The sequence below is a fragment of the Oryza glaberrima genome, chromosome 3 (genome assembly GCF_000147395.1).
Source record: "Oryza glaberrima chromosome 3, OglaRS2, whole genome shotgun sequence".
NCBI lineage: Eukaryota > Viridiplantae > Streptophyta > Magnoliopsida > Poales > Poaceae > Oryza > Oryza glaberrima.
Window position 1 is genome coordinate 25108563 of NC_068328.1, and position 13417 is coordinate 25121979.

At 47.7% G+C, this 13417-nt stretch overlaps 2 protein-coding genes across 2 annotated transcripts; one reads left to right on the top strand and one right to left on the bottom strand.

Moving 5' to 3' along the window:
- The first annotated feature begins 282 nt into the window (after window positions 1-282).
- Window positions 283-4775, top strand: LOC127766805 (TATA-binding protein 2). Its single transcript, XM_052291953.1, has 9 exons — window positions 283-618; window positions 1606-1693; window positions 2299-2370; window positions 3294-3344; window positions 3419-3463; window positions 3562-3654; window positions 3740-3841; window positions 3916-3989; window positions 4394-4775. Coding segments are annotated over exons 1-9 (612 nt in total). The 5' UTR covers window positions 283-532; the 3' UTR covers window positions 4395-4775.
- A 139-nt stretch (window positions 4776-4914) lies between these two features.
- LOC127766804 (U-box domain-containing protein 24) lies at window positions 4915-7987 on the bottom strand. The gene is made up of 2 exons (XM_052291952.1): window positions 7150-7987; window positions 4915-7065 (listed from the first exon to the last, which is right to left on the bottom strand). Exons 1-2 carry the CDS (start codon window positions 7678-7680, stop codon window positions 5125-5127), a joined length of 2472 nt encoding a protein of 823 aa, XP_052147912.1. The 5' UTR covers window positions 7681-7987; the 3' UTR covers window positions 4915-5124.
- Window positions 7988-13417: the final 5430 nt, after the last annotated feature.

Consider the following 13417-nt stretch of genomic DNA (forward strand, 5'->3'; position numbering starts at 1 on the left):
TTTCCTGTTAGTATTGATTTTCCCGATACGTAGAAATGTAACTACAATTCAATTTGAACATAACTTAAACCTCGAAAATGAATTGAACCAAATTTGATTTGATCCCTTTAAACCAAGACCGCTTTTAGAGTTATTTTGATTAAACAAAAAAAAGACTTACAGACAGGCATAATTTCCACCGGTGATCCCACCGCGCGACCGGTTGCAGCAAGTCACCCCGCCCCACTATAAATACCCCACCGACCGGCAACTCCCCGTCCACCCACCACCTACACCCCCACCCACTGACCCCCTCCCCTCCTCCTCACCCATCGACCTCCCCTCCCCCGCGCAGACACGCCTCCTCTCTCGCGAGAGCGCATAGATAACCCTAGCCTCCCCCTTCCCCTTCCTCTCCTCCTTCTCTCGATCTCTATAAAAGACCTCGGATTTCGAATTCCTCCGCCCCGCGCGCGCGCGCCACCTCCCCCACGCCCGTCGCGCCCTTTTTTTTGGGGGTGGGATTCGCCTGGTCAAGTGCCATCGTCGGATCATGGCGGCGGAGGCGGCAGCGGCGCTGGAGGGGAGCGAGCCCGTGGACCTGGCCAAGCATCCCTCCGGCATCATCCCCACGCTCCAGTAAGTCCCGGATCTGCGCGGATCTGCGGGATTCCTGTGGGTGGGGTGAGAGATTCGGTCCGCGGGGGGATTTGGGGTCCTTTTAGCTTGTTGTGTGTTGGGGGGAGGGGGGGGGTTGAGGTGGAATGGAATGGTTGATTCGCGGCGCGAGGTTTTGTTCTTTGGGGGGATTGTTGCAAATCGTGGGAAAGGTGGTAGCCTTGGGTTGGATTTTTTTTTTTTTTTTGGGGGGGGGGGTTTAATATGTAGCGTTTGAAAGGGGGGGTGGGGGCGATCTGAGATCTGCGAATCCGGGTGGAGAAGAAAGAGGATGTGCTGTGCTGTGCTGTGATAGATCCATTGTCCGGTCTTTCAACTCTTTTAGCTACCATATAGTTTATATGATATACAAGTTGAATCCGCTGGTCAGCTTTTTTTTTTTTTTTGGGGGGGGGGGAATCAGATAATAATCAATCATGCATCTGATTTTAGATTTAATGCTTTCTGCTCACGGTTTTCAATATTAGAGGGGTTATATCTGTAGAGAGTTTAGGCCTTAGGGTTCTTATGGCATACAGTTCACATGAGTCACTGTTTGTTTTTAGACAGCTCGAAGTTCTAAACAACACATTTAGGCTTTATTAATCCATGTATCGGCCAATATGGGCAAGCACGGCCGTTTATTAGCATGATGTACTTGCTGGTGTGCTCTGGAACGTGTGGCTGCCTGCGTTGCTACCAAGCATGTACATTTGCATGCTGGTGTGCGCTGCTAAAAGGTTGGACATGCCTATGTTGCTGCCTGTCATAGTATACTTGTTGCCATGCATTCTCAGAAGTGCGCATGTCTGTTTTGCTGCCTTGCTGGGTTGTTTATGTTGCAGTGTTGGGATCATAGCTGCTGTCTGCATGTGTCCCACTCTGTTTAAGCTTATGATTCTTCCTTTGGTTACACTCATCAGTGAAATTGTGGTCCTTATTATGCATTCTCTTTTATTTTGATGGCAGAAACATCGTATCGACGGTCAATTTGGATTGCAAATTAGACCTCAAAGCTATAGCTTTGCAAGCTCGCAATGCAGAATATAATCCAAAGGTATTATGATGGCTTCGGTGTGTTCTAGTGTCTCTGTTTTGGCTCAAAAGGATATCTTCATTGCATGTTAAAATGATACCAATGTTATTCTTAGTAGCATGTAATATGTAGACAAGGTCCATATATTCCTATGGTCTGTTCCTAGAGTGATATTTCCTTTGTGTATAACATAAGTGTTAGTGCAATTTTAGATGTCAGTATGGATAAATCCATAGTTGACAGTCGAGTTTTGTAAGGCAAGTCTCAGTTAAGATAGTGAAGACAGCTTGTCCCACAGATAAACAAATTGCTCTACAAATAAGATTATAAAAATTACTCTTTTTAGTGCTTTGGGCTTTTTATCTGTGCTGCATGTACCAGACGCAGCACGAGGTATTGGGAGATTTTGTAACTATATGTAATATCGTAAGCTAAATCTAGGTGTACCATGTTTGCTTTAATAATAAATACATTTTGGAAGGAACAGACATAGCGCACACTGGGGTTATAAACATCTCTATCTAGTATCTTAGATTGATTTACACTGTCAGTGGCGCACTTTATAATTTCATACTCATTTGCTGTAATTTATGTTTTAGTTTGCTAATTCCTCCTTTCATAAACAGCGTTTTGCTGCGGTTATCATGAGAATAAGAGAACCAAAAACTACAGCTCTGATATTTGCATCGGGTAAAATGGTATGGTTCAACTTCTTGTACCGTGACTGCAAATGTTCTGTTTTGTTCATCTGCTTATTGACTTGTGAATTGTTTTGTTATCTGTCCAATGGCCAGCTGTTGATCTTGTAGCTATTATAATGCATATTGATTCATGAACTGTTTTTGCTGCTGTGTAACTGCTTTTGCTATTAGCATACTATCTTTTTAGTTTTTATTTACTTGTTAACAGCTATCACATCCCTACCTTTATCCGTGCCGCATTGCAGCCTGTATTTCAATGTTGAATCTGTGAATTTACTTTTGCTCTGATTTTTCTGACATGTTTGCTGTTGCATTGGTGTGTCAATAGCTATCACATCCATACCTGATCCAAGCAGCCTGTAGTTCAATGTTGAATCTGTAAATTTAATTTTGCTCTGAGTTTATGAAATGTTTGCTGTTGCATTGCTGTGTCATATAGTAATAACTGCATGAGTATTGTTCTTTCTGTGAATGTATAGTTTGTCCTTGTTAACTTTTTTATGGCTTTAAAGCATAATAGGAATTGTTTATTCACAATAAATTGAACCTAACATATTTATTTGTTGAAGGATAATCAGCAATAGCACATCACATGCTTCCTGTCTGGTCAATATCTTCATTTTTCTTGAAAATCACTTGAATTTTCTTTTGGTTCAATATCTTCATCCAAATAACTTTACCTGTTGAAGCCTTAGGCTTACTAGTATGTCGTATGGGGCCTGTCTGTTAGGCAGTGAACTTAAAGAAAGGGTTGCCATGGGTTTGACGCACCAATTTGTTGCATCTTTTCTTCTCTTTTTTCCTTTGTATAAAAAAAACAAATATGGCTGTTAACCAAAATTTCTCAGTGTCCACCGTGATGTCTGGCATCTATGGTTAAATTAGAGGTCTGTTTATAAATCTTTTGTGTCCTATACCAGGTCTGTACTGGGGCAAAGAGTGAACAACAATCCAAGCTTGCAGCAAGAAAGGTATGAGCGGTAGTTTTTATTTTATTTTGCTATATCTGTCTCTCTGAAGTCTTAACACTAGTTTTTATCACCAGTACGCTCGTATTATCCAGAAGCTTGGCTTTCCTGCTAAATTCAAGGTAACTATTTCAAGCTTGCTTGATTTTCATCTGTGCATGTGCCTACCAAATACATTCTGTAATTGTACCTAACTGTTTAACTCATTGCACTATACCAGGATTTCAAGATTCAGAACATTGTTGGCTCTTGTGATGTTAAATTTCCAATCAGGCTGGAGGGACTTGCATATTCTCATGGTGCTTTCTCAAGTGTAAGTTGAATCCTTGCATGCCTTTTTAGGACGCCTTTCACATTTGTTATGTTGTTCTTATGTCCTGTGCCTTTTGTGTTAACAGTATGAGCCAGAACTCTTTCCTGGTCTGATATATCGGATGAAGCAACCAAAGATTGTTCTTCTGATTTTTGTTTCAGGCAAGATTGTTTTGACCGGAGCAAAGGTTAGCAGCCTTTCCTTTTGTATATTCTTGATTGCCTATTCCTTTTTGTATGTCTGAATATACTGTCTTTATAGGTGAGGGATGAGACGTATACCGCCTTTGAGAACATATACCCTGTGCTAACGGAGTTCAGAAAAGTCCAGCAGTGGTATGTCTTTATTTTGTTATTTAAGTATGCAGTGTGCTGTACAAATATCGGAACAATACATGAAGTAGGAATGATAAAGTGGATAATTGCAACTTATCTGTCTTTTGTTATATTATATATGTGAGTGGACCATGGGCATATACTAAATTGCAATATGTTGCATCTTTTAATATTGTTACTGGTCTATGGTTGTAAACTATCCTTTGTAGTGTAAGCACCTAATAAATCTAAACTTTCCAATTAGAATCCAGATGGTTTAGCAGAAACTGAAGGCACAATTTATCTCAAGAAAGATTTTAATTTACCACTACCTTGATCTTAGACAGGATATACTGATGGTTTTAGATGCCATGAAGCAATACCGCGTGATATACTGATGGTTTCTTGCTCCTTCCAATTTGCAGAAAACTTATGGAATACACAAGTACAAGCTTCCTTGAGATTTTGCTGCCTAGTGACTGCTAATCTTAACTGTACATATGGTCTGGAGGAGCGTATAGCATCTTGTAATTTATGTGAGCCCCTCGATGCACGAGTGTTGTAGACTTGTTGTAGTAGGCTTGTAGCTTGGGTGACTGAGACTTGAGTATCGCGTTCAGTCGAACGAGGTGGAGACGTGGAGTTATCGTACTTTAGCCCGTGCTGATTTTTTTTCCCTTCACAAATAGATCTGTAGCGAAACATTTTATTACAGAAATGGGCGGCTAACTTTTAACAAACAGAACATATGTACTGTGGATGCGTTGCGTTTTACAGTAGAATGTCATGGACTGTTTGGATGGTGGAGCTCTTTGACTGAGATTGTTGTGATTGCTCTTGGAAACATTAGTGTATTTACAAACCCAGTCTCGATTAATTCTCACAGAAAAATGCACTCGAGGTGCAACCAATTTTGTTTCATCCATTTTGCTTTGAAAGAATTAAGACGATTATGCTATACAAGCATCATGCTGCTGTAAACAAACCAAAAAAAAGAAAAAAAAATCAGCAATCCGATCCAGCAAAAGAGCAAGTGAAGTGAGAGGGGAATGGGAAAAAGAGCAAGTGAAATGAAAGAGGGGAATGGGATAATCAGCGAAGGGAGAGCCTTGCAGAGTTGCAGTTGCACATTGGCAATGGCAGATCTGTGGAGAGGCTATGAGCGTTTGGATTGGAAGGCGGCGGAGAAGTTGGGGATCCGGTCGAGGTGGCGGAGCGCGCGCTCCGCCGTCTGCCGGGTGCGCGGGTCGCCGTTGCGGTACGCCTCGACGAGCGCCGACGCCACCGTCTGGTCGGCGGCCACCTCCCCGGCGATCTCCTCCACCCGCAGGATGCGCTCCACCGCCCACACCGCCCGCCGCTGCAGCGCCTCCGTGCGGCTCTCCACCATGATGTCCACCACCGGGCGCAGCCCGTCGGCTTCCCCCAGCACCACCACCCCTTCCCTCGCGTCCACGCCGTCGCACACCAGCGTCGACAGCGCCGCCAGCGCCGCCTCCACCACCCTCCCGTCCAGGTGGTCCAGGCATGCCACCAGCCGCTCCACCGCCTTCCCGCCGTCCGCCTGCGCCAGGCAGAACGTCTCCCGCAGCGAGCAGAACCCGCCGTGCACGCGGCACACCCCCGCGGGCACCGCCGCCGCCGCGGGTCTCCTCCCCAAGCACGCGCACCCGAACCCCGCCGGTGGCGACGGCGGCGCCGGGATGGCCGTCAGGTGGCTCGACTGCAGCGACAGCTTCTCCAGCGCCATTGCCGAGTAGAGCTGCACCGTGTCCATGCCGTTGGTGTGGAGCAGCTCGACGAACAGCGGCGCCAGGCCGGCCTCCCGCGCGAACTCCACGTACTCCGCGTCCTCCTCCAGCGCGCACGTCACCCGGTACATCACCTTCACCACGCCCTCCGTCAGCGGCGTCACGTACCGGTTCCCGCCGCGGATGGTGCCCCGCCGGAGCTCCGCCAGCTTCGGGGCCAGCGCCCTGAACGCGCCCAGGTCGAACAGCTGCCTGGTCAGGCTGGAGTCACCCTCCGGGAGGTCGCCGAGCAACCCCACGGCAGCCGCCTGCTCCTCCGTGACGCCGCCGCCGTCGGAGGAGATGGCCCGGAGGAGGCTGCTCAGGCTTCCGCCCAGGGCGTCGGCGAGCTCGGCGCCCATGTAGGGGGCGAGGTTGCGCAGGAGCTTGAGGGACTCGACGCGGATGTCCCGGTGCGCTGCCTCGATGAACTGGATGAGGCTGATTGTGGCGCCGGAGCTCTTGACCGCCGCGACGACGTCGGCCACCGTCGCGCGGGAGCTGGTCAACCCGGCGAGGACGCTGAGGAGTCTGCATCCGATGGCGGGGCCGGTGTTGCTGATGAGGTGGAGCTGGCTATGCACGACGTCCTCCGACAGGAGCGTCCTGCGGCGCCCACGTCCGCCGCCGCCGCCGTCGTCGTCTTCGTCGTCGTCGAGTGGGATGGAACGGAAATCGGCGCCTGAGGCGACGAGGTTGGCGAGGATGGTGGCGGCGAGCTCCTTGAGCTTCATCGGTAGGTGTCCCGTGGAGAAGAGGACATCGTTGACGAGCGGGGGCAGGACGCCGGCGCGCTGCAGCAGCAGCTTGGCGCTCGCCTCGCTGGATGAGATCTCCCTGAGCGCCTTGAGCGTGGCCTCCTTCGCCGGCGTGGCGCCGGTCCGGAGCATCCCCACCAGCAGCGGGCCGGCCTGCTCGGCCACCGCGGCCTTGTCGTCGTTCGCCAGGGCGAGCTCGCCGAGGTAGTCGGCCATGGCGACCCGCGTGTCGGGCTCGCCGCGGAGCAGCCTGGTGAGGAGCGGCTGCAGCCTGCCGTTGTCGGCCATCTGCTTGACGTTGGCGTCGAAGCGGTCGAGGTTGCGGAGCGTGCTCTCCGCCTTGTCGACGGCGACGGCGCTCTCCGACTTGCTGCTCCCCATCCCGACCAGCAGCAGGATGGCGCCGTACACCGCGCCGATCCGCTCGCACGTCGGCTCGTGCCCGGACAGCTCGTGCAGCAGCGACACCGCCAGCTCCCGCTCCTGGACATGCTCGTTCGACAAGAACTTGATGATGGTGCGTATCGTGTCGCCCTTCCCCAACTCCTCCTGCAAAATCAAAACCAAGAATCGATCAATTCTCGCTTGGTTTGGGGGGAGGTTGAAATTTGGGGGATGGATGGGATTTGCGACCTTGTTATCGTCGTTGTCTTCGACGAGGACGCGGAGGACCTGGAGGGACTTGAGGCGGAGCCGTCGGCTGCCGCTCTTGAGCATCTCGGCGACGGCGCGGAGGACGCCGCGGCGGCGGACGAGGTCCTTGCTGGCGGCGCTCCGCTGGCATATCTGGGAGACGTGCACCAGGGCGCGGAGCGCGGACTCCTCCTCCTCGTCGCCGGCGTGGCCGGCGAAGCCGCCGACGAGGGAGGCGCAGGCGCGGTCGAGGTCCTTCTCCTCGTTGCGCGCCCGCCACTCGTGGATGACGCTGCGGAGCGCCACGCTGGGCGACACCTCCGTGTCGCGGAGCTCGCGCTGCGTGAGCGGGCACGTCGGGCGGCGGCCGTTGTCCCGGCACTCGCGGAACCACTTGAGGATCGCCTCCCGCTCGAACGTCTGCCCGGTCTCGATCGTCACCGGGTCGCGCATCACCTGCTTCGTCAGCGGGCACACGAACGCCTCGAACGCGCCTTCCTCCTCCGACATCTCCACGCCCTCGCCCGCCATCAACCCCCTCCTCCCGACCTCCCCTCCACGCAGGCGGCCGGAGTTTAGAGCTTCGGTCTAATTGAGGCGGCGGCGGCGGAGGAGGGGAGGGGAGGCGTGGCGTACCGTAGAACGAGGTTGGGTTGGTGGGTAACGAAAGGCGGCCACGTCGACTTGTTCTTGGCTTTTATTTTCTCACCTGCTAGCTGCTCCATTGGACTAGTTAGCTGCTGAGCTGTGTGCGAGCCAGAACAAACCCAACCCAGGGAGGATTCTGTCTCCTTTTTAATCAGTCAAGCCTCACCCGCGTGCGTCAACCAGAGGGAGTTCTTCCGTACGTTCTTTTCTTTCCCGCCATGGTAATGATAAGGGTAATATATATGGCGTGGTTGAGCGGTTAATGTTACTTGTGGATGTCCTACTTGCATACAACACACAATTCCTGAGTGCCTCGATGGTTGGTACTTGGTACTACTGGTTAAGGAGATATTCAACTATTTGTCAATCTTACAAGTGTTAATTAAGAATTTGTTATTAAACCTATATATCATAGACACATGAGGATCCACGTGCTATAGATTGTGAGTGGTAAATTTTTAATTGCCACATATTAAAAGTGACAAAAAGTTAAATGCCCTGGTTTAGGAGATATTTAACCTAAAGTGGGACATGTTTGCCGCTAACCTGTTGGGTTACCCCTCTCCACTAACCCACCAAACCCACTTTAACTAGTCCACTTGGGTAAATGTGGGTCCATGTGGTTGGCCCGCATCGTCTAGCTGCACCACAACAATCCGCATGCTTCGATGAAGGCGAGCGCGCCGGGGTTTCCCATTCTAGAGCTCGACACCGGTGCTCATCACGTCATCGCTCTTGACTTCCACGCTCTTGTCACAAATTAGTGTCACCAGTGACGCTAAGGAAAGCACAATGACGGTGGCCGCAACAACGACACAAAGACAACACGATAGTGGTGGCCGTGAACCATGCCAGTCTGTTACCGTTGGCAACCTACGCGAGGAGGCTATCGCCGAGGGATGCCTCCATGGCCACTGTCCATAAAAAGATAACCATCACCAGCCGCCTGTTGATCTGCTCCAGCATCGATCCACTAGCCATCGAACGCCAGCATGTCTGACAACTTCGTACTCGCTGCCAACAGCAGCGCCGTCACAGGTCTCGAGCACAGGAACGTCTGAGTTGATGACGGGGACAATGTTGTCATCCTTCTCCTTCATCAGCTCCACATCCAGCTGCAGATCAATCAACGCCCCAATTTGCCGCTTCTGCTAGTGATAGGCAAACATTGTAAGATGATGTTCATATAATCATCATGAGCTATAGCTCTTTTAGTTAGCAATCATCATGAGCTATAGCTCTTTTAGTTAGCCATGATTGCCATCAAACAGTACTTATCGAAACCGAAGGAAACAAGTCCATTCTAGCCAAATCAATAGATGAGTAAGAGTGAAACTTTAATTATAAAACTGGAAGAGATGCCTTTAAATACACCGGAACGCATTGGCATATATTAAAGTATAAAGAAATTGAGGCCCCCAAATTTTGAGACCTGTTCGATCGTTCACTCGGCACGACCTCATTGACGGCCCTGCCATATGCAACAGGTTTGGTGAAAACCCGCAAAATACCCAACGGGCATACAAGCGGTCTCACAGTAGGACGTAGGTGCTAATTTGCTTGGGTACATCACAGATGTGGGGCGGGCTGCCACAGCCCGTCCCACTTACAACCTTACGGGTGAGGGTGGAGGTCTGATGCAGCATGAGCTAACAACATCTGCATCATAAATTCACAATGCTAAACATTGTTGGCTTTTGTAGTTCACCTTAAAATGCACGGGAATTCTCGGCTTTGAAATGACGTGAAAAGTTTATTTTATGACCTACAATAGTTCTTTTGAACGAAAGATTTGCTGAGGAAATTGTAGGATTTGAGTACTTCAAACACTTTGCCCAATGGACCTTTGGGCCAATGTATTGGGTATTTCTGAACCCACGAGAATTTTATAAGAAATTTAACATGATATCCAACGTCACAAAAAATTCCTTTTTAAGTTAAATATCATCTTCTATTAGAAAAAATGCCTGTACGTTGCAACGGGTGAATGTTATTTTAATCTTATTATTGTTATATGGTTTAGCTACGATGAAATTCACTGTCGGAATTTGCTTGGATATTTTTTTAGAAAATCATGAGCTGCAATTAGGAGTCTGACTTTTATCTCAAATTAGCATGCATGCGAGCTTCTTTAAAGAGATTTCTTATATGTCTCCTTTTGTATTTCCAAAAGCAAACGAACTTAAAATCCAACTTAAACACATATCTGTATTTCCAAAAGCAAACGAACTTAAAAACCAACTCAAATACGAATAACGTACTAAAATACCGGCAAAAACATCTTCAATTTTTATAATTATAGAAATGATTTTTGCACCTTCTTTTCAAACAACCTTAAATGCATTTTTATATATGTTTTACACATATATTCATATTACAATACTACCTCCGCCCTCAAAATATAGAGAAAATTTGATCCATAGCACAGAAAATAACCTAGTACCAAAAAATAGCACAAGAAGTTTTCACTTTCGCTCAAAAGCACATGCCACCTATTTTTCTTTAATCTGTAACACTTCCGTTCCATTTTGATTAAACGACGTTAGATTAGAGGAGATAACATTATCGTCAGACTAATTTACCCTTCTTTTTGGGTGGCGCCAGCGCCGCGCGTTCGAGGCAAAGGCTGCCGCCATCGGCCGCGCGCGCTACCCCAACGTCACCCACCTCTGCGCCTACTACCATGAGACCGACGAGAAGCTTCTCCCCTACTATCGTCTTCGACGACAAGCTCTGGCTTCGGCCTCGCCTGTCTCGTCGCCGACGCTCACAAGACGACGCAGTCGAAGAAGCTCAGCAGAGTGGCGCGCTCGCTGCGTAGCGAGGGTGAGGCTCTATCGGTGGCTCGGCGCTGGCGTACATCGCATTGGAGTGGCCGTGGTGACTCAGAAGGGTAACGTGTTCGCGCTCGGGATCATGCTGCTGGAGGCGGTGACCGTGGCGCGGGTTGACGAGGAGAGGGGCAGTGCTGAGAGCTGGAGGTGTAGGCATAACACGTCTTCAAGGAGGAGCGGCTGTCGTCGGAGGTCGTCGACCTGACACTGCCCAGTGAGGTGCTCACCATGTTCCACTTCCATGCCGACCTCGATTGCACCAATCGAGCTTGACGCCGACCTGCGCCCCCGTAATGCGCGCCGTCGCCGAGAGCCTCGACTGGATTGGCTGCTAATCCGGCCATTTCTCCATCCGCTGAGCAATTCTTTCATCCTAATCGAGCTCAAACACTATAAGCTAGCTAAAGCTGTATCATTTGCAGTAACCACCATTAGCTTACAAGAACTTCAATCCTGCTGATTTCTAGTCGCCAATGAATGGTAGAGATAGCAAAAGAAGCAAAAATCCTAAGAATTATTCACTGATTTGTTCCGGTACTCAGTAATAGTGACAAGTAGCCGCCGTCTCCCCTCCACCATCCATCGTCGTCAACCAAGCGACCGCGACTCGCAGCCGCCGTCGTTGCCCCACCCCGTGGCGCCTTGCAAGCCGTCGTCGCCCTTTTCCGCGGCATGCGACACCTCGGAAACAACCACCATCATCACCCTTTATTTTGGAGAACACCTTGCAAAACCGACCAAACTAACAAAAGGAGCAGGTAAAATCTAACACAAACAGTCCCATATGCCACAGGGATAGAACCAGGGGCAAATTGGTATTTGCATGTGTCAACTCACGGCTAAACATTCGACCATAGCTACTACCACGACGGAAGTGCTAAGAATCGAGAAAAAAAGATGTCCTATGCTTCTAGTTGAAAGCGGGAAATTCTTGTGCTATTTTTTGATATCGGGTTGTTTTCTGTGCTATGTATCGAATTTTCTCCAAAATATATGCATAGCCAAAATCACTTGTATTTTAATTTGACTATGCAAATGCATAGCCCAAAAACCTGGTCCCATATATTTTCTGATAGAGGTAGTGTTTTTTCATTGCCGTGTTTTACCATTTCAACATTGGAAAGAACACTTAACTTTTGGATTAGTAGAAAATAAATCTAGATTCAAAACAGAACTATTACAATTGTTCACTTTCTAAGGTTAACCACCCAAAACTATATATTCAATCACATTAATACCATCGAAATTTTGCGGGCATTGGTTGACGAATGATGTCGAACCGGTATTATAAGTTAAGTTAGGGTTATGAAATATACCTCTTTCCTTAACAATTGCTGCTGGGCCTTATTTGGAATGATTCCACACAACATCTGTTCCTCACTTGAGAATCGAAAATAAAATGTTGCGTTAACAAAGGAGGCCGGTAACCACCATGCAGACACTACAGGACCAACTTGTCTCTCTACCGTTGGTACTGGGTACTCAGCTTGCTACTTGCGACTTGGTGCGATGGGACCATGCAACTAATCTAACCATCGCTGTCAATTGCTTACTGTTTTTTTTCTACGCAAGTGCCCATTCATCACCAAAGTATTGTTTATATTCTTTCTGCGGATGCATCAATCGGTATTAATGATCCACCTGTCCAATTGAAGCAAAGATAAATTACTCTGGATAAGATCAATCCTCTTTATTTGGTTTAAGGGCTATAGCCACTTGAATCTTTCCTATATCCATTAAGAAACTCAACTAGGGTTTGTTTAGTTCGCGAAAAGAAAATTTTTAGGTGTCACATCGGACGTTTGACCGGATGTCGGAAGGGGTTTTCGGACATGAATAAAAAAACTAATTTCATAACCCGCCTGGAAACCGCGAGACAAATCTTTTAAGCATAATTAATCCATCATTAGCACATGTGAATTACTGTAGCACTTATAGCTAATCATTGACTAATTAGACTCAAAAGATTCATCTCGCTATTTTCTCCCTAACTGTGTAATTAGTTTTTTTAAAAAATCTATATTTAATACTCTATGCATATGTCCAAAGATTCGATGTGATATTTTTGAAAAAAACTTTTTGGAACTAAACAGGCCCTTAAAACGATATGATCAGGACTTAACTGGCAAGTTTTAAGGTAGCGTGGAGGGCTGGTTCTAATTAATTTTTTTTCGCGCGCTTCCTTTATTTTAAAGTGGTTAGTTAAAAAAAAAAAGAAAAACTCATATTAGTGCACCACACGCGCATTGTTTGATCATGTACGGTTCAACGGAACAACCATCGCCACCGTCGAAAAAAAAAAATCACAGAAGCATCTGTTGAGCTGTTATGAGAAACCGAGTTCACAGTAAGTGCGGCCGCGTGAGTTAATAAAGGTCAAGGTCAGCTAAAAGTGTTGCATTCATATTTGAACGAACGGAAAAAATGAACAATTAGTTTCATTATCACTTGTACTATGCCTCAAGTTGAAAAAGAGATTCATGGCCAAAAAAATGAACAATTAGTTTCATTATCTCTTACGCATCAGTTGGAGTATCAGAGATAATCAAACAACGGAAAATGATCGAAACAGAAGATTGGTTCGATTAGAATTTTTTTTTTCACAATTTTTAATAAGAAAAAAAAGTCCAAATTATACTCTGTTGGAGGTACACCACGAGGGCTTTCGGCCGAACCTACCGAAGCCAAGAAGTTAGACGACAGGCTCAGACCGGAGGCAAATGACGAAGGTCGAGGAGGCAACCGTATGAGCGAAAGCCACACGGCGAAAGCCGTGGCTCGGAATA

What these genes read in the sequence shown, in the direction of transcription:
- LOC127766805 (XM_052291953.1), top strand. Translation starts at nt 533, where the DNA reads ATGGCGGCGGAGGCGGCAGCGGCGCTGGAGGGGAGCGAGCCCGTGGAC. An exon ending in GGCATCATCCCCACGCTCCA is followed by an intron (nt 619 to 1,605) that starts GTAAGTCCCGGA and finishes TTTTGATGGCAG; the next exon opens with AAACATCGTATCGACGGTCA. An exon ending in ATGCAGAATATAATCCAAAG is followed by an intron (nt 1,694 to 2,298) that starts GTATTATGATGG and finishes TTTCATAAACAG; the next exon opens with CGTTTTGCTGCGGTTATCAT.
- LOC127766804 (XM_052291952.1), bottom strand. Translation starts at nt 7,680, where the DNA reads ATGGCGGGCGAGGGCGTGGAGATGTCGGAGGAGGAAGGCGCGTTCGAG. An exon ending in AAGACAACGACGATAACAAG is followed by an intron (nt 7,066 to 7,149) that starts GTCGCAAATCCC and finishes TTGATTTTGCAG; the next exon opens with GAGGAGTTGGGGAAGGGCGA.